The following is a 19,171-nucleotide window of genomic DNA, read 5'->3' as shown; positions in this document are numbered from 1 at the left end:
CAGCTGGCCAAGGGGAAGGATCAGGTTCACACTCAGCCTAGAAACAAGGGCTGAGTGGCCACCAGTTCAGGAGCTCTAGCTTGCTCTCCAGTCTTAGCAGAGCAGTGGGAGGGAGGTGAAGAGAGGGCTCACCTCCGTGGCATAGAGAATGCCAATGATGCCCGAGATGACGGGGCTGTTCTCGCTTTCATGTTCCTGGCAGATCAGCTCGATGTCTCGCAATTTGCTGAAATAGAAATCTCGTTCTTTCTCAAGCCCGTCTACGGTCAGCTTCAAGTCCAGCAGCTGCGCAGGCACAAGGAAATGTTGATGCCAGATGTTCCTGCCGTCCTCTCGTCCCCATGTCAACTACCCTTTCCCAGGCCACTTACCTGCTGGTTAAGCTCAAGGATCTGGGCATCAGCCTCATGGCCCCCATTTCGGGCTGAGGGCGGATTCTTCCGGAGGATGCAGGGCGGAGCCACGTTGCTGAGTCGTCCAGAGGTCTGCATGTTCTTGGGGCCTGTGGGGGACGTCCTCTGCGGAACTGTCCAGAGGACAAGAGTCAGATGAAGGGACACAGCATGTGACAGCCTGGTGTGAGGACCATGCAACAGGCAGGCACTCTCCCTCAGGAAGAGCATCTACATGGAGGGAGGCCCCCAGCCTTGGCCGCACGTGACACTACAGCCACTGGACAGTCCTTTGGCAAGCCTGGGAGCGCGAGTGCCACAGGAAGCTAAGGGAAAGGTGCTTTCAGCACTGGGACCTGAAGAAAGCTAGCCTGAGGGAGGGGTGCAGACACTGGGATGGTGAATTTGATGAAGTGGAGCTAGGGGTGGTTCAGGGCCTTCTGTCCTGACAGAGGAGACCCAGGAGAGCAGTTGATGCAGTCTGTCCAAGCAGAAGCCAAAGCCACCCTCAGTGAAACTCAGCCCCACCCCACCAGCTCTCTCTCTCTCTCTCTCTCAGTTTGGGCTCTGTTTCCCTCTGCTGGGCTGGACCTGTATCTTCCTCAGTGGAGGAGGACTCAGGCTCCTCCCTAGCACAGCCTGCATGCTGTGGCTACTTGCTCTTTAGCCATTGCACTTCCTAGACAGCAGCTGCTTCTAATGCAAAGCAAGCAGTTCAGTGGGGACAGGCCCAGGCAGGACAGCAGCGCAAACAGAGGAGGTGGCTCTGCTATGACGGGTCAGATGCGGGTGGGGCTGCTCCCTTCTTCCTTGCCACAACCCTGCTGTCACCACAACCTTACTGCTTCTCTGATTGCTCCTAGCAACCCAGCAAGGTACCAGCTTTTGGAAGAGAGGAAGGCAGATCAAGCTTGGCAAACTCCTGCTTTGGGTATCCAGTGGGCAGGCATACACAAGGGTCTTGGGCACTGGCTCCAGGCGTGCAGCCCAATAGATCTGGATAGAGGAGCCATGCCCCATCCAGCTTGAGGCAAACAAGCTAGCTCGTGTTATTCAACAGCGTCCTGGGTCTCAGCAAGCTGCTACCATGACTGGTGCAGGTGGCTCTCCTCTTAGAGCAACTTTTGACGCCCTCTCACCCCCAAATGGGATTCCCCCATCTAGGTAAGCAGCAGGCGATGTCATCTGAACTCCGTGATAACAGTCTCCTCCAGGCTGGCAGGGCTGGGCCGGTGGCCCATGGGGCACTCCTGGCTGGATAGCCCTGCCGGCCCAGCCCCCCAAACTCCCTCCACCAGCTTGGGCATGTTACCTGCTGTGCCAATGAGTTTCTTGGATTTGTTGAAGATCTGATCACCTGGGTTAGGAGGTGGTGCTACGTCCTGGCCCTGCCGCGCCAGCAGAGGGTTGTAATCCTTTCCATCATAGTTTGCGTCAAAGAATTTCTTAAACCACTGTATAAACTCAAAATTATCTTGGAATTTTCCTTTCACTAACTTCTCTACAGGAATGATCTGAAATAGACCACATAAGCAGACCATTTTACCCACCTGCTGTGTAGGACTGCATTCTGCTGTAAGCACAGCAAAGTCAGCCCCTGGGCCTCAGCATCGTCCACTTTCTCCACCTGCACCCCCTCCCATGGCACCAAAGTAGACAAGCAGGCTGGCAGCCCCACCAGGGACTCAGGGACATTCCTTCCCTACAGGCATGGGAAAATATTGTGTGGGAGGTGACCTCCCGTGTATGTGAACTGGAAGCTGCGGATGCACACGGCAGGATAGTAAACTGATATGTGGCAGGAGTGAGGTTGTATATCTATATACAACCTCAGCATCTGGAGCGGGACGGGGCCGCAGAGGAGAAAGGGAAGGGAGTCCTTTTGCAGTGGGACATTAGGGGTTAAGTGTATTCCTGTATCTTGAGCTGTGTGTACAGCCTTCCCTTTGGGGTGTCAGGGGTAGAAAGACATGGGACAGAATGAAACAAGCAGGCCTTGTCACCCTGGCTGGTGGGTCATCTTCTTCCCCAGGGAAACACATCTCCTCGGGGACCCCAGGGGTACAGACACCTACTTTGTCAACACCCATCTTCTTGAAAGCTGCTTGCAGCACCTTGAAGTTGTGGATATATTCGTGTTCTAGTTTGGCCTGGAACTTGACCTTCCTCAAGTGAACGCAGCCAGGGAAGAGCATGTCCATGAACTGGCAGTAGGCTGCCCCTGTGAAGATGCATAGCTGATGAAGGTACAGCTACCACCCTGGAGCCCTGCTGGCCCACTTCCAAAGCCTGGTCCTAGAGTTAGGGCCATCCCGACTGTGATACTACAAATGATTCGATTCCCCTTGCCTTTACAAGACTGACTGTGATTAATCTTTATGTATTTACCTTTTGGTGGTGCTAAAGAGGAAACCCAGGGCCCTGGAACTACGGAGCAGGTACTTTACCACTGAGCTAAATGCCCATCCCCCAAATGAAAAATTAGTGATCCCAATCCAAACACTGACAGACAGGTGATGGCAACTGTCTGGATTGGAAAACTGACACCCACAAGGGCTACAGCAGAGAAGAACAGGGAGCTGGGACCCAGAGTGGCTTCATGGGACCCCTTGTTGTTAACTCGTGTCTTTACTGTCTGACCGGGCTCTTATCCATTTCTCCAGCCTCTGTTCCCTGAATTCAGCTCTAAGCAGTGTAAGGATCACGGCTCGCCCTCTTCCCGTTAGTTACAAGCCACATGAGCCTTTCTCTGGTCTCCCTTGGGCCAATCCCTGTTCCAGCCTCCTACCTGAACAGAGCTGTTCAATCTTGGTATAATTGAGGTGCAGAGAGTCATTGACCCACGCAAGCATATCATGGCGACTCAGATTCTCACTGGTCACAGAAGTGGAGTACACATTGACAGCCATACCCCAGCTGCAAAGAAAGAAAAGAGGTGACGTCAGCATGAGGACTTCAAGTGGGATGGTCCCTGGGGACATGGGAAGCATTCCCTTATACCAGTCTTGCCATTCACGGAGTGAATGGGTTTAAAGTTCATTCATTCCTTAGACATATCTTACTAGCATCTGTGACGCCCAGGCAGGCACTAGCAGCTGGTGGGCTAGGTACCTAGCCTGGTCTAGGAGCAGGCATGTGATACCAAGTTAACTAAGTAAAGTTTCTGCTTCAGGAGACAGGCAGATCTTAGCATAGTGAGCTGAGCAGTTGAAGACTACATGAACTTCAAGGATGGGGCGGGGGAGTGCAATCTCATAGGCTTGGCAAGGCTATGAAGGCTTCAGAGCAGAGATACTGGCACCTAAGAAGACATACCAAAGAATGGAGTGAAGGGGCACAGTAGCCCAAGAACTGGCGGGAGAAAAGGCTCATTTCAAGACCTCTGGGTTGCTGGGCCCTGGGGCCTAGGTTGCTGTTGAGGCAATAAGATTAGAAGGGACAGGTCTGGAAGAGTTTTTGTCAGGAGCAATTATGGGACAAGCTAATGACTAGCAGGCGATCATCCTGAAGTGGCCTGCCTCGGATTATTATATAATCTATGACAAGTGAGCCCTCATTAAGCAAGGCTGTGAGGGACTCATTTTAGGAAAGAGTCCTTGTATTGATAGGCTTTTCCTGTTATTATTAAACATATATAACAATCACTAAGTATGAGCACACCCCTTTGGAGCAGATCTCTGCAGATCCACGAAGATGTACTATCTTGTAGTGATGCCATATAGACAAATAGATGGCTTAACGATGATCCTATAAGAATTCCTGAAATTATATCTGTGATTCCTAAATTCTTTTATAATGGGACTGCTATTCGGTCCTTTTCTGATAGTCTAAGCTGCAATGAGAACTCTGCCAGTCTCCCAAGTGTCACCAGTTAATGCTCTTAGATGGTAACCAGACTTTCTCCTACCCAGAACACATTCCAAGAGGTTTTAAAACAATTAACTAAAGGTCATTAAAAGAGAATTAATGATTTATTATAGGTGTTAGGACAGAAGATAAAGTATTGACTGGGTTTGTCTATACAAAATTTCACTGATAACTTAGTTATGGTTTTAAACCTTCAGTGACTGTGGAGCTGAGACAGGTGATGGATGTTTAGCTAGATAATTGCTCCTAATGGATATGCATGTAAACTACTATTTCAATTTATGATTTGATTTTTTGTTTGAACTCGTGATGAACTTTGTAAGATGTGATCATGTATTCTGAAAAACGGATAAATACTGAGGACAAAGAGGTAAGAGTGATCAATAGAGGAGGCTTTTATTTTTGCCTTTTCCCACTTAGACTAGAATCTTTTCCCTTTCCCCACTTAGGATCTTTCCCTTTCCCCCTTAGATAGCTTTCCTAGGAAACTTTTTACAACTTAGTAATAAACTCTATAACCACTTCTCTAAGTGTCTTCTCTTCCTGGGACTTCTGACTAGCAGGCTGAAAGTTAGAGCCCAGCGGTTCCAGCTGAGATAGAACAAAAGCTATTTACTTAATCCTTTGTGGCCTGAAGAAGAGGTGCTAGGTGCCAGACACTGTAGTTTCTGGCCTCAGAGGATCACAGAAGTCAGGTCAGCTGCAATAGCATAGTAACTTAGGTTTAGATAAGCAACTCTTACTATACAGCAACCCTAAATATCTCCACAAACCCTACCCTCTGCCTAAGCTCTTCCCCGACTGCTGCCTCAAGAAGGACCGCCAAGAAAGAAAAACATCCCGTGCTGGGGCTGGCCCCAGAAAGTTTTGCTTACCCTGGGGAAACTGTATTTAGTCAATGTGAAGTCACTGGGAGGTTTTAAACAGACAGTAATCAGGCCAGATTTGTGTTCTATAGCCAGCCAACCTTTGTGTCTCTGCTTTTACACTCCTTATTCCCATGGTCTGAGGTCTGCGGGATGACCCAAAGGCAACTAAATTACTTTTCTTTCTCCCAGAACTGTCAGCATGTATACTGCAGAGACTATAACTGTCAGCTCCAAATCGCTCTCTTTCTAGACCTGTGAGGTCATCCTAACTCCCCAGCTCTGCCTTCTGCCATTGTACTGTATCCCTCTTTCCTCAGCTCTCCCTTCTCTGTGGCAGGGCCTTTCTTCCCTCCCTCCAACTTCCTCATAGTTCTGGTAGCCACAGCTACCGGGAACTTCCCACAAAGCCTTCTGGCTTCCAGCACATCTCCAAACCCACTCCAATACTCTTGAATTTCTCTAAGAGTATGCCTGGACACCTGCACCCAAACTTCATACCAGCAGTGGTAAAGGCACCCGCAGATGTAGTAGCCTCTCAACTTGAACTATTTGGTAGTGGTAACGTTGGAAACACCTGTGAGTTAGTGCTTTTTATTTAAAGGCTATGATAGTTTGCAGAGATCACTTGAGAATTCTCAAGTTTATTTTCCCCCCAACCTTGGGCCAAAATATTCCTCCACTCATACAGCTGATGCTGAGGAGAGACATTCACCCACATGCAGGAGGCAGACTTGAGCACTGACAACCTACCATCCCACACAGAGGTGTGCATCAACTGTGCGTTGTCATCACTAACCAAGGAGGGGAAGCTATTTGTCTAGGTTTTTTTTTTTTTTTTTTTTTTTTGGTTTTTCGAGACAGGGTTTCTCTTTATAGCTCTGGCTGTCCTGGAGCTGGCCTCGAACTCAGAAATCCGCCTGCCTCTGCCTCCCGAGTGCTGGGATTAAAGGCGTGCGCCACCACGCCCGGCTCTTGTCTAGGTTTAATGTGTAGTGTCTTTGTGAAGGAAGACTATACTGTTCCAATCCCTAGTAACCTGTAGGCAGCCATTGTCACCTCCCATACAACCACAAACAACTTGACTGTAGTAATATGCAAGGCCTAGCTCCAGTGCTGTGAGGCCAGGGCCGACACACTATATATTTGGAGCAGGAAGTGAATGGGCTTTGGGACTGTGAACAGACTGCCAGAGACACGGTGAGTAGAGAGCAGCCTCTGGCTCCTAGCTGGCAGAACTTAGTGAGTGGAGAGGTCAGAGAGACCCTGCTGATGAGTAGCACAAGTGGTAGAACGGGGAGCCCACTAACATATTTCCCAGAGCTACAGACATAGCTCAGTTGGAAGTGCTTGCCTCACACACATGAAGCCCTGGGTTCTATTTGTAGCGCTTTCTAAAGCTCCAGATGGGGGAGCACAGGAGCCAGCACTGCCTCCCTTCATGCAGACTCTGCACGTTACACCTGGAGACATACTCTTCTCTCACTAGGCCTGCTGAATCAGAGTCTGACTTTGATCAAGATCCTCTAGGTCAGGTGGGTGTGACCAGGGCTCAGCGCGGCACTGTCTGGGCTGCCTCCCCTTAGGCTTCTCTCCTTGACTCTAAGCATCGCTGCCTAATGGGACCTCATGATAGGCACTTTTAACTTAAATGGGTTTTTATTTTGGCATAAAAACCTCTTTTAAAAAAAATCTTGTTATTTATTCCTAGTTCTTCCTCCTCTTAAAAAGCCCAGCCATCATTGCCTGCAGAAAGGGCAGAGCCCAGAAGCCAAGAAAAACAAAAAGTGTTATCTTGGGATTTTCTAAAGACCAAGGACCTGGCAAATTCAGAGGTTTCCCAGGATAATCCTGCTGATGTGATGTTTGAGCCAGCTGCCCTGAACCTGACCCCCAAACTCATCCCTGAGATGTTTATGTGCCTGCCTCCCTTTTTCAGGACATGCTAGGAAGCATGGGATTTCCAGGCCTGTCACTTAGGAAAGTTGCTCAAGAACTGAGTGACACCTCACATCCTTTCTCATTGTCTTCTGTTACTTTCTAGTTTGGGTCCCCAGCTCCACTCCTGCGTCTGCTGTCAGCATCCTCTACAGAGAACTGTCTTAGAAGCCCACTAAGGCACCCTGGGCGAAGCTTACTATGGCATCCCTGCACTCCCAAACTTGTCAGTGCACCCATTCCTTCTACTTGACTGAGCTCTCAGTGGCTGGGTTGTGTGATTTACCTGTGGATTCCACACTAGTTCTTGGTGAGCAGTAATGGTTATGATGGTGGGAGGGAACAGTGAAGACTGGCATTTCTGAGCCTCTAAGGGAGTCCCTGAAGCACCAGTAGGGGCAGCGAATGGCACAGGCAGATACTATGCTTTTCAAGAGGCAGAAAGGGAAAGAGTCAAGGCTGGCATTTTATGTCCATATGTTATATTAACTGTGAGGGTTAAAAACCTGCCTGTACTCAATGAGTTTACCATTTTATGGGGAGATAAGTGTAACGGATTGAACCAAATACCCCTGATATAAAACCACAACTGCTACAGGAAACCGAGAGAGGCACGAAGCTCAGAGGCACGGGGGCTGAGCAGACAGAAGTATGAGGCTGGCCAGATTCTGACAGTCCCGTGTGTTCTGTTGCACTGGGTGTAGTGGGCATAAGCTCTGGTGACTGTCAAGAATGAGTCTTTCTTACGAATGACTCTTTTCTTCAGGAGCTGCCCAGGGCTGTTTTGTCTCTGGTCTCATGGGGAAGGATGGTTCTAGGTCCACTGACACTCTGATAGACCCAAGAGGGTGAGGGCTTCTGGGGTGATTCAATTTTTAATTTTGCCTAGGTAATTCTTCAGTCCAATTAGGATTTTCTTCTGTGTAATAGGTAAGCCTTTCAAAGGCTGCTCATTCAAGACAAAGAGGGGCAATGGTCCTCGACCCTACTCCTCAGTCTATGATCTTAAAGGGTCTTGTAGCCCGAGCGAGGCGGCCTTGAGCTCCTGTAGAGCCAGACCTGCTGAAGGGTGAGGCCCACTGCATGCATTCCAGGGCTCCTCACTAGGAGAATTCCAGCATGCATGTGCATGTGCCTGTGTGTCTCTGTGATATACACAAAGTAGCTATCTCTTTGTCTCTATCTCCATCCATCCTTCCATCCCACATTTTTCCCCTGTAGTTTAGAACACACCTGCTCCCAGAAGTGACCAAGAACTATATGACTACTTGAGAAATGCCCAGGTCTCCGCAGCCTGGTCAGATATCTCCCATAGTCTTAGTGTCTAGTGATGGGAGAACATTTCCCACACTTGAAAGGAATATGAATGTAGGGTCCTCAAGGGGCAACAGAGCTTGTTAGAAGTGAGCTGATGAAACCAACAGAACAGTCCCTTTAAGGGCTGAATAACCAGTCACACCTCCTCTGCCATGGGCCTTTGAAGAACAGCCAATACCAGAACTAGAGTGGCTCTTGCAGGTATCTGTTCTCTGCCCTGGCTAGGTGCAGCCTGGTTCAGGAGGACTCATCTGATGGGTCCCATGAGGATCTTCTAACATACCTCCCATAATACTCCTTGTTAGGCTGGGAGGACCAGTGTCCTTTATTTTTCTGGCCCTGTGCATGGAAACAGACTTGCCAGCAGGTGGCACTTAGGTCCTTGAACTGCCTCAGAGAAAAAGAGAGGGCAGGGGATGGGTGGGTGGGGGAATGAATCTGAGCCTCTTTTCCTCCCAAAGAAGGCCAATTTCCACCCAGATGTGGAAGCAGGATGCCTGGCATCTCAGAGCTGGGTCAGCTGAGTGGCATAAGCATGGGCCACACTCACATTCTGGGCTGACCCTAGCCTCTCCTAAAGCCACAGGTTAAATGCATCCACAGTGATGATGGCCTTTTGAGTTGAGGGACTGACTTAGGCCCAGCAGGCAGTTGCTGGGGCAGAGGTTTATAAAGTACTGGTCCAAGCATTTGGTTCCCACTGGAGCAGCTGCCTGGATGGCAGCAGTCACAGACTGAAGAACCTCTGAATGATACACATTGCTCACAAAGAGCTCATATTCTTCCAGGAGAGGGCGGTAGGCAACCTCCATGGGGGACAACCTCAGGCTCTTGAACTTTGTCCTCATCTCTCTACTGCCATCCTTGCCACAGGTGATGTCAGGAGAACATCTCCTTCCTGACTGGGTCATGGCACGTTTCCTTCCAGGTTAGCCAGGGACTCTAGGGTTAAGTCAACCAGTGGTCCTGGGAAAAACCTGCTTTTCAGGGCCTTGACTCCTGCTGCTAGGTCTAGAGTCAGAAAGAGGATCACTAGGAGGTGCAGTCTGTGACTTAGAGCTTAGATCATTGCCTGAGCCAGGGTCCTCAGGGTCTGGGGGCTGTCACAGGCAAGGAGAGGTGCCCACAGCTCTGATGGGAGGTGGAGTTTCTGTTTATTCTGCTGGCTGAAGTCCCCAAACAGCCACCAAGAGCAACTCCTGTTATCTCGAGGTCAGAAGGGTTCCTAGAGGGTTGGTGAGGTTGTTCAGTGGGAAAGTGGCTGCCATGCCTGATAACCTAAGTCTGATTGTCCACATGGTGGCAGGAAAGAACAGATTCTGAGTTGTCCACAGATGTGCTGTAGTGCGCATGTCCATGTGTGCCCCACCTCCAAATAAATAGTTGTTTTAAAAAAGGGTTTCGGCTGAGCAGTGGTGGTGCACGCCTTTAATCCCAGTACTTGGGAGGCAGAGGCAGGCAGATTTCTGAGTTCGAGGCCAGCCTGGTCTACAAAGTGAGTTCCAGGACAGCCAGGACTATACAGAGAAACCCTGTCTTGAAAACAAAACAAAAAACAAAAAACAAAAAACAAAAAACAAAAAAAAAAGCCGGGCGTGGTGGCGCACGCCTTTAATCCCAGCACTCGGGAGGCAGAGGCAGGCGGATTTCTGAGTTCGAGGCCAGCCTGGTCTACAAAGTGAGTTCCAGGACAGCCGGGCTATACAGAGAAACCCTGTCTCGAAAAAACCAAAAAAAAAAAAAAAAAAAAAAAAAAAAAAGAAAGAAGGGTTTCTATAGACCCTCAGTTCCTTCTCAGGGACTCCTGTGGTAGCTCCCGTGCTAGCAGCGCCAGTTCTAAATGGCAAATGTCTCAATACCTCGGAGATCTCTTAGTCTAATCTTTAATGCCTTACCACTATCCTAACTATATTTCCTTTTGGGTTTGTTTCAAAATCTTTAATGGATATACACCTTCCACACTTGTTTCAAAGACAATCCAGGGCTCCAGTTGTTTCTAATCTCTAGGGATTTCTCCACATTCAGCCTTGTTCTGGAGACTTCTCTGCAGGTCCCAGCCCTCAATCTCTCAGTGGAGCTATGAATTACACAGTTTCTATCCCCACAGTTTGGTACTACCATGGCACCATGTCAGCCTGGATCTCTAGTCAGAGTGCCCGTGTTCCAATCCCGGCTCTTCTTCCATGTCCTATTTCAGGCCTTGCTTTTCCATATTTATGAGATACACAGTGTTGGTTCCACTGGAGGGACTGGGGAGGGCTAAGCGAGCTAGGTATGTACAAAGAGCAGAGCGCATACAAAGCCTGGCGCTCAGTATTTGCTAGGTGTCACAGGGGTTACTGGGAAAACAAGAGTCCAAGAGCAGCTGCTTCAGAGCAGGAGGCAGGCACACAGCTATAGTCAGTTCTCAGAGATTCTAACAGTAGTTTAGAGGACTCCTCAAAACTGTCCTGTTCTCCTTCCTGCTGCCTGGGGATAACTGTTCAGACCTCTGACACGATCCATTCCCAACTCCTGGTTTCCCATATATCTGCCTTTTGTTGCTGTTTTTCAAGACAAAGTCTCTCTATAATCCCAAATGGCCTGTAACTCACTATGTGTATCAGGCTGGCTTTGAACTCACAGAGAGTCACCTGCCTCTCTGCCTCCCAAGTACTGGGATCAAAGGTGTGCACCATCAGGCACTCTGTGTGTCTGCTTTCAGGCGGCATCCTACCTTGAAGGAAAACTTGAACAGAGCCCGTGAGACCTGAGAAGAGAGAATTCTGTAGATCCTGCCGAAATAGCTCCACTTCTGACATGGGGCTATGCCCATTGTCCCTGGGCTACCCCTTCCTGCTCAGGCCCAGGGGGCTGAAATCACCTGTCTGGAAACACTGCAAAATTGCAAAATTACCCAGGCCCCGTTTGAAAATTGCTACCCAGGCCCTGTTTGGCTCATACACCCATGCTTTTCTGGGGATGCATGGAGGTAGTGGGTGCCAGTAGGGATGGAGGGCTCTGAGGGGCACAGAGACAGAGGGTTCTGCCAGCGGGTCACAAAGCCCTGGCATGCCTAGCCAATCACCTCCTTCTCATGGCTGAAGGAGGACATGACTCACAGAGAGGTTGGGTGTGGAGAAGCTGGGTTAGTGAGAGCAGATGTAAGAAGGGAGTGATTGTTCACAGGCCTGCCTCTGTGTGTGTGTGTGTGTGTGTGTGTGGGTGGGTGTGGGTGTGGGTGTGGGTGTACACATGCACTAGGCTGGCCAATCAGCACATGGCCTGGATGGTGGCAGAGGCACCTGGGACCAGCGCTTCTCCAGGAGTCTGTCCTCACAACACTTCTAAATCTCGGAGCTCTTCCCCTAGACCGTGAGCCCTGTTGAGGTCTCAGCACAGGGTAATGCATGGGTCTGTCTTGCCAATTAGGATTTGAATTCTCTCAGCAGTTTCCCTGGGATGCCACCGTCCAGGGAAAGGTGTCATTGGGAGAGTCACAGTGGCGCTGGCTGCTCTATCTGGTCACAACTCAAAGGGTTAAGGGAGAGCTAGGTATGCAGAAACAGCTGCTCATTGCTAGAAGCAACCCTTTCAGTCAGGTGCATCTTGGGTGCACAGGGAGATAAGAAACCATTTCTCCCTAAAGGCTTTTCTCTGGATGTCTTTCCTCAACTCTGAAAAGACTTTCTCTGTGTACCCCGGCTGTCTTGGAACTTATGGCCTGGAACTCAGAGATCCACCTGCCTCTATCTCCCCAGTGCTGGGATTAAAGAAGCTAGACGTGTGTATCACTACACTAGGCCACTTATCAATTTTTTTTTGAGACAAAGTCTTTTGTATTTTATGTGGATGAGTGTTTTGCCTGCATATAAGTCTGTAGACCATATGCATACCTGTTTTTAGAGGAGACTAGAAGAGGCTGCCAGATTCCCTGTAACTAGAGTTATAGTGTGTTGTGAGCCGTCGTCATGTCAGTTCTGGGAACTGAACTCAGGTCCTCTGCCAGAGTAGCATATGCTGGTAATCACTGAGCCATCTCTCCAGCCCCATTAATACTTTCTTTTTAAGCCAATGAAGCTCCATGGCTCCATTATCAAACCTTGCTCCTGAAGGCTATGGTGCAGTAAGAAATAGGTCTTCCTGCCTGGACAGCCTGGGAAGGAGGCCTTGGTTCTCAGGACTGAAGAACCGAAACTGTGATGCTGTTGAGCGTGGGGCTAGTTTAGCTGGAGGGAAGAGTATACTGCAGTGAGGACCAAAGGCTGCATCACCCTGGAAGCTGAGCAACTTTGAGAACCATCATCATAGTTAACTCTATGTTTTCTGACCCTGACCTTGATCAGGGTCCCGAGGAGGCAGAGGGCAGGGACAGGCTTGGTTTTCAGTTCTTTGTTGCCTAGTTGCCAAGGTTCTTGGCAGGAAGACAAGAGGGGTGTCTGGGGAAGCTCAGCACCCTTCTCTTCCTTGTTTTTGTGGGCCTGGGAACCTGGTTTCTGGACTTAGCAACAGCTGCTAAGTGTGACTCTGTTAAGTGGTAAGAGAGGTATTACAAAGGTGGTTTTCTGTTCTTTTTTTCTGTGTCCACTCCAAAGGAGTGCTGCTGGCTACATGTAGAGAGGAAATACCAGCTTGGTATCTGGCTACATTTACAGTATAAAGTCTTGGGACTCTCAGCATAGATTTGAGCCTTCCCAGCAGTAGAGAGAGCAGTTATCCAGGCTATTCAGAGAAGGGTTTCAGGATGGGTCTGGAGAAGAACCTGGCTACATTCCAGGAGTGCCTTTCCTCCTAGCAGGTTCAGGGGGGCAGATAGCTGGCCCATCAAAGATGGCCTAAGGACAGGAGATGCTGGGACAAGTTGGGAAGAGAACTTTCCTCTTTCCAGAGCCCTACTGGGTGTGGCATATCCTTGGTGGCTCTCCATGCTTCCAAAGCCTGTCCATGTCTCTGGGGACGCAAACAAACCATGTTCCTTTATGTTCCTTTAAAACTGTATTTGGGCTGACAACATGGCTCAGTGGATAAAGGTGCTTGCAGCAAAACCCTGATGACCTGAGTTCAGTCCCCGGGACCCACGTAGTGGAAGGAGAAAACCAACTCTTCCAAATTATCCTCTGATTTCTACATATGCCATGGCATCACACACACATGTGCACACACATACATGCACGCATGCACGCACGCACAAGTTAAAAACCAAACAAACCAGATCACCTCTTCTGATATGAGGCCTAAGGTGGTCTGTGTCAAGTTCTTGGCTTTCTCTGATGCTGCGTTTTACGAAATGATCAGTATGTTTCTTCTGGCCCTAGCCTCAGCCCCTTCTGTTTTCTTCCTTCCTTCCCTCCATTCAGTTTCCCTTAGAATTCTCCCGGTTTTATCCCTTTCCCCCTGACAGGGGACAGACTGCTCACTTATTTCCAGCCTTTCTACCAGACAGCCTTCCATAAAGCTGTCTAGTACACACTTCCGACTCAGTTCTGTTTGAGTCTGTCTTCTGTCCAGCTGGTCATCATTCCAAAGTCATGAACCCAGCACTCCACCCTCTGCCCCTCTTAAAGGACTAATCTCAAATGGAGACTGACCCCACAAGAAGGATGCACACTGGCGAGATCCCAGAAGGCCTGCCTACCTTCCTGCTGTGTCTCTCCTGGCCTATCACAGGTCTTGAAATGCCTGCTGGGAGCACCTCTCATTTCTCGACCCAAGGCCTTAATCACCAAGTCAGTTCTGAATGTGAAGAAATGACGACTCTGGATCCAAGAGATTTGGCCACGATCATGATCAGTCACTGGTAAAGTTAGGGCTGAGCCCAGGCCTCTGGACCCAGATTAGCTCCTCCCATCACATCAGGCTGACAGGAGAGGGCGACGCTTGTACAGCTGCAGTTCAGAATGTTGCTCTCTAGTTTCACTCTGAGGAAGAGGAGGAAGGCATTCCAGAAGATTCTTCTTCTTCCTCCTCCTCCTCCTCTTTGCCCTCCTCTCCTCTCTACCCCCTTCTGTCGGTCTGTCTGTCTCTATGTCTTTGTCTCTGACTCACTCACTCTGGTCTACAGTTTCAGTCAGTTTTACTTGCAGCCAGCAGCATGTGTTGACAACTGACCCACAGTGAGACCCCCTTGCTGCCCTGGCATCGATTTAAGGCGTGGTCTTGTCTTTAAGGACTCTTTGGCTTGGTTAAAGACATAAAGCCATTCCTGAAAGAATCAGGCCCATTATCACCAGAACAGTACCCCTGGCTTCCAGGCACCCCAGTACAACAGGAAGGAGGGGTGGGGCTAGGGAGGCAACAGTTCTCAGGGAACGTGGTCCATGGTTTGGGCCTGTAAAAAGGACAGGGTGTCAGAGAGGAGTGAAAATAGGGAACTTGGGGCATGGGAAGCATGTTTCCTGTCACTGAGTGAGCAGGAGACCTGTGACTAAGTCCTGGAGGAATGTTAGGGTGTGTCAACACAGGAGAGGAGGCTGGGCCAGGTGGAGGAGTCTGAGGAGCCAAGGGAGGGGCTGGTGTTCAGGAGTAGGGCAGCCATCCAGTTAATTATCTGACTAGAACGTCATGGCATGGCCATTAGACTGCACAGGAAGGATGGAGGAATGCTGAGTCACTCTGAGGGACTGTAGGGACACTGTGGACCTGCTTGTGAGACTGTGGAAGTGCAGGCTAGACCCACAAGTGACTGGGGAGTCCCAGCCAGATGGAGTTTGTCATCAAGGCACTTGTGTCTGCAGCAGACAAGAGAATGGCAGCCTATGGAGCAGTAGAACCAGCACTTGGGAGGCAGAGGCAGGCGGATTTCTGAGTTTGAGGCCAGCCTGGTCTACAGAGTGAGTTCCAGGACAGCGAGGGCTACACAGGGAAGCCTTGTCTCGAAGAAAAAAACAAAAAACAAAAAGCAATAGGAAAGTACCAGCAGAGATACTATTATAGTTAAACAGCAGCACCCCCACACCTGAAAGCATTACAAGTGATCACAGCATTTAGAAGTTTAACTCAGCATACAGCTTTCAAGTGTGTATGTTAGGCTTCCTACAAAATACCAAAGGAATTCCCAGTGCTGCATAATTCAGCACTTCTCCAAGTTTTGCAAGCTTTTCATTTTAAAGTGATTTGAGACTTGAAATTCAAACAAAGTAGAGTTCTCATGTCCCCTCATCTAGACCCCCACCTCCTCCTGCAGCAGGCTATATGATAATTACTAAAAAGAGGAAATTGACATTTGTTTTGTTATTATCTTAGCTTTGTTCCCTGTTGCTGTGATACAATACCTTGGAAATCAACTTACAGAAAACTATTTGGCTCACAGTTGCAGGCAATAGCCCATCACTTCAGGAAAGTCAAGGTCCCAGGAACTGGAAATAGCTTGTTACATCCACAGTTAAGAGCAGAGATGGAATGGATGCAAGCATGCTTGCACTCAGCCTGATTTCTTTCACTTTACAGTTTGAGGTCCTAGGGAATGATGCCGCCCATTGTGGGTGGATCTTGCCACCTGCAGATCAGCAAGATGATACCCCAGGCATGGCCACAGGCCAGCTCCATCTAGATAATTCTTCACTGAGACACTTTTCCTAGGTAACTCTAGACTGTGTCAAGTTGACAATTAAAAGCAACCATCACATACATCATTTAACCACAAGCTAGAATGCCTTCACACTCCTTGGAGTAATCACAGTACTTCGGAGACAGAGGCAGAAGGATTAGGAGCTCAGTCCATAGTGAGTTTATGGTCCATCCGAGCTATGTGAGACCTTGTCTCAACAACAAACAAACCAGAAAATCTCTAAAACAACAACTAAAACTAACAAACAACAAACAAAAAGCTAGAGAGACAGCTTTATTATGTTTGCTTTTTGGTTCTAACAAGAACACAACTACTGAGGGTTCCAGGGCTCTGAGCAAATCCACAATCCCACCTATTGGCACTCTTTGCTGGGAGCATCAGGCTCCTTCGAACACTTGTTTAAAGAACACGAGGCCCTTCTCTACCATGTGTTTGGCTGTTTTAGTTCCCCCAGCTCTTGTTTAAGGGGGTATTGTTCAAGTTTGTTTAGAAATTAAGAGGCAGGTCTTTCCCAACCTCATCCGGCCGTATGGGTTCAAAGGGGTAACTGGATAGACATCACTTGATCCTCGAACTGTTTGAAGGTGTCTCTCAAAACATTTTATTCGGTCTCTCTTTCCGAGCTGCTAGCGCTCCTGCGAACATGGTGAACGTGCCTAAAACCCGCCGGACATTCTGCAAGAAATGTGGGAAGCACCAACCCCACAAGGTGACACAGTACAAGAAGGGCAAGGATTCTTTGTATGCCCAGGGAAAGCGGCGTTATGACAGGAAAGAGTGGCTATGGTGGGCAGACTAAGCCTATTTTCCGCAAAAAGGCTAAAACTACAAAGAAGATTGTGCTGAGACTGGAGTGTGTTGAGCCCAACTGCAGATCTAAGAGGATGCTGGCTATTAAGAGATGCAAGCATTTTGAATTGAAAGGCGACAAGAAGAGAAAGGGCCAAGTGATCCAGTTCTAAGCAGATTTTGTTATGAAGACAATAAAATCTTGACCTTTCAAAAAAAAAAAACCATTTTATTCATGTTGGGCAGTGGTGGTATACACCTTTAGTTCCAGCACTCAGCAGGCAGAGGTAGGTGGATCTCTGAGTTTGAGGCCAGCCTGGTCTACAGAGTGAGTTCCAGAATGGTCAGGGCTACACAATGAAATCCAGTCTTGAAAAACAAAACAAAACAAAACAAAACAAAAACCCCAAAACCATTTTGTTCATGTTCAAGACCCTTGAATTAAACACTGTAATTTAAAATATTTTTGGTAAAATCATGCCCAGGTCCTGAGCATTACTGTTTTAAAATATGCTGATTTAATAAAATTGATACTTTTGTTGTTTTAATTATTTTTGACGACTGCTAAAGAACTCATTTCCATGTTATTACCCACACACATTTGTTCTGTGAACTGATTCTGGCTTCAGCATCGGAGAGAGGGTGATGTCTAGCAAGCATCTGAGAATCTGTGCGGTCATGTCTAACAGCTGGAAATCCTGAGACAACTCTACACTGACCTCAGACACATCCCCAATACTAAAGTTCTGATCATTCTATGAGCTTAATTTGAAGCACATAACACTAGAGGTGTCCTTACTGAAGGTTTTGAAAATCCACAAGAGGCAATTAAACAAGCAGAATATTCCTGCTATACTGGAAATAAAAGGTGTTGGGGGGGGGGGATTTGGTACCAACACAATTTACCAGGACAACACAGTTACCAGGGGACCAAGCAAAAGATGTGGAGACTCCCCTCTTACATTTTTGTCTAGGAATAAAAGGTTGCATGGGAAGGCTGGGTTCAGAAAGAGAGAATGACTTAGGATTTCCTAAGTCACTGCCCTGCGTAGGGATAGAGAACCAGAGAACAAACTTCAGTTGAAAACTAGCAAGATGGACAGCACCTTCAGCTATGCACAGAGATGGTGTGCTCTATGGAAAGAAAGGCCATGCGAAGACTCCATGGTCTCTCCTGCTCTGCCTCTCAGGGCCCCAATGCCATGGTGAGGGTGGCCTCTCTAAGGTAGAAGTTTAGACTATACAACACAAGTGCCTTTTAGCCAGCACTGTGGGGGAGGAAGCAAGGACACAGGAATAGACAACCATGGAAGAGGGAGTGAAAATGGCTAATTTAGGATACAAACTCAACTTGATATAACTTAAAATAACCTGTCGGCAGCCTTTTGAAAGTCAAGGCTTAGGCAGTGTGGTAGTCACACAGAACTTGACTGTGCTCAGCTCAGGTCAGTAATGGTTACAGTAATTAAGTGCACACTAGTTAATATGTATTTTGAACTTGGTGATGCCTGGAGTAATTTGCTCTTTTATTTCCCAGGAAATTGCAGCATGTCAGAACAGCTTAATATGATTCAAACAGCCCTGGAATCTACTGACACCGCCTTCCTTCTCAGCTTTCTGTCTGTCCCTCCTCCTGCCACCCCCAACTCCCCTGCACCTTGCTTCGCACACATAAACCATCAGTTTTCCCACTAAGCTCCACCCAGCTCCCTGTCACAGACAATGACAGAACCCTGTCAGGTTGCCTTCCTGAGGTGCAGTGACAGGATTGGGGACAGCTATTTCAAATGAGGTCAGATCCCAAGTCTATCCAGGTCAGGATGGCCTGGGATGAGGACTGAGATGAGACCCCAGCAAGACTTCAGAGTTGGCTGTGACAGCAGACAACCTGGAATCCCAGGACTCGGGAGGCAGAGACAGGAGGACTGAGGATTGTTGTAATCCAAGGCTGGCTAGCCTGGTCTACAAAATGAGTTCCAGGCCGCCTAGGGCTATATAGAAAGACTCCAGCTCAACCAAGGGAAACAAAAGAGATTTCAGCTAGGCACAGGCCAGGGAGGTGTGAGACTGTACCACATGCCTGCAGCCACAACTCCAGGTGCCATTGAAACAGAGGAGGACTGCCCTGGGCCTTCAGGATTCTGAGAGGCCAGAGGGGAGTGCAGAGTGTGGTCGAGGCTAAGGCAACATGAATCCATAGTTAACAGTCTTAGGACTTTAGGACAATTTTTTTTTTTTAAATCTATTGCTGAGGATACAAAGAGATGGCTCTTAACACTACACCCTTGGCTCTAAAAGTTTACGTGTATTTATTTTGTTTGCACATGTGTGTGGCTGCATGAGCCATTGCCACGTGTGAAGTTCAAAGGACAACTGTGAGGACTCAGTCTAGACCCACTGCCCGAGTGTGTGTGTGTGTGTGTGTGTGTGTGCACATGCGTGCGAGTGTGGTGTCT

General features: G+C 48.5%; 1 protein-coding gene and 1 pseudogene across 3 annotated transcripts in view; one reads left to right on the top strand and one right to left on the bottom strand.

The window, feature by feature from the left end:
- Mapre3 (microtubule associated protein RP/EB family member 3) overlaps nucleotides 1-19,171 on the bottom strand; it is a 48,845-nt gene that overhangs the window by 949 nt on the left and 28,725 nt on the right. Inside the window, exons 1-6 of one of the 3 annotated variants that reach the window (XM_021162995.3) lie at nucleotides 11,097-11,348; nucleotides 3,181-3,308; nucleotides 2,468-2,613; nucleotides 1,705-1,906; nucleotides 372-526; nucleotides 133-285 (exon numbers count right to left, since the gene is read on the bottom strand). In XM_021162995.3, coding sequence (XP_021018654.1) covers nucleotides 133-285; nucleotides 372-526; nucleotides 1,705-1,906; nucleotides 2,468-2,613; nucleotides 3,181-3,301 — 777 coding nt within the window. In that variant the 5' untranslated portion in view covers nucleotides 3,302-3,308; nucleotides 11,097-11,348. Of the gene's footprint in view, nucleotides 1-132; nucleotides 286-371; nucleotides 527-1,704; nucleotides 1,907-2,467; nucleotides 2,614-3,180; nucleotides 3,309-11,096; nucleotides 11,349-19,171 lie in introns of those variants that run through there. The other 2 variants (XM_021162996.2, XM_029477599.1) reach the window with 2 other exon arrangements.
- On the top strand, nucleotides 16,542-16,939 carry LOC147005119 (large ribosomal subunit protein eL42-like; annotated as a pseudogene).

This window comes from Mus caroli, unplaced genomic scaffold, assembly GCF_978045245.1.
Source record: "Mus caroli unplaced genomic scaffold, Mus_caroli_1 scaffold_4, whole genome shotgun sequence".
NCBI lineage: Eukaryota > Metazoa > Chordata > Mammalia > Rodentia > Muridae > Mus > Mus caroli.
This window is presented reverse-complemented; position numbering and strand designations above follow the sequence as displayed.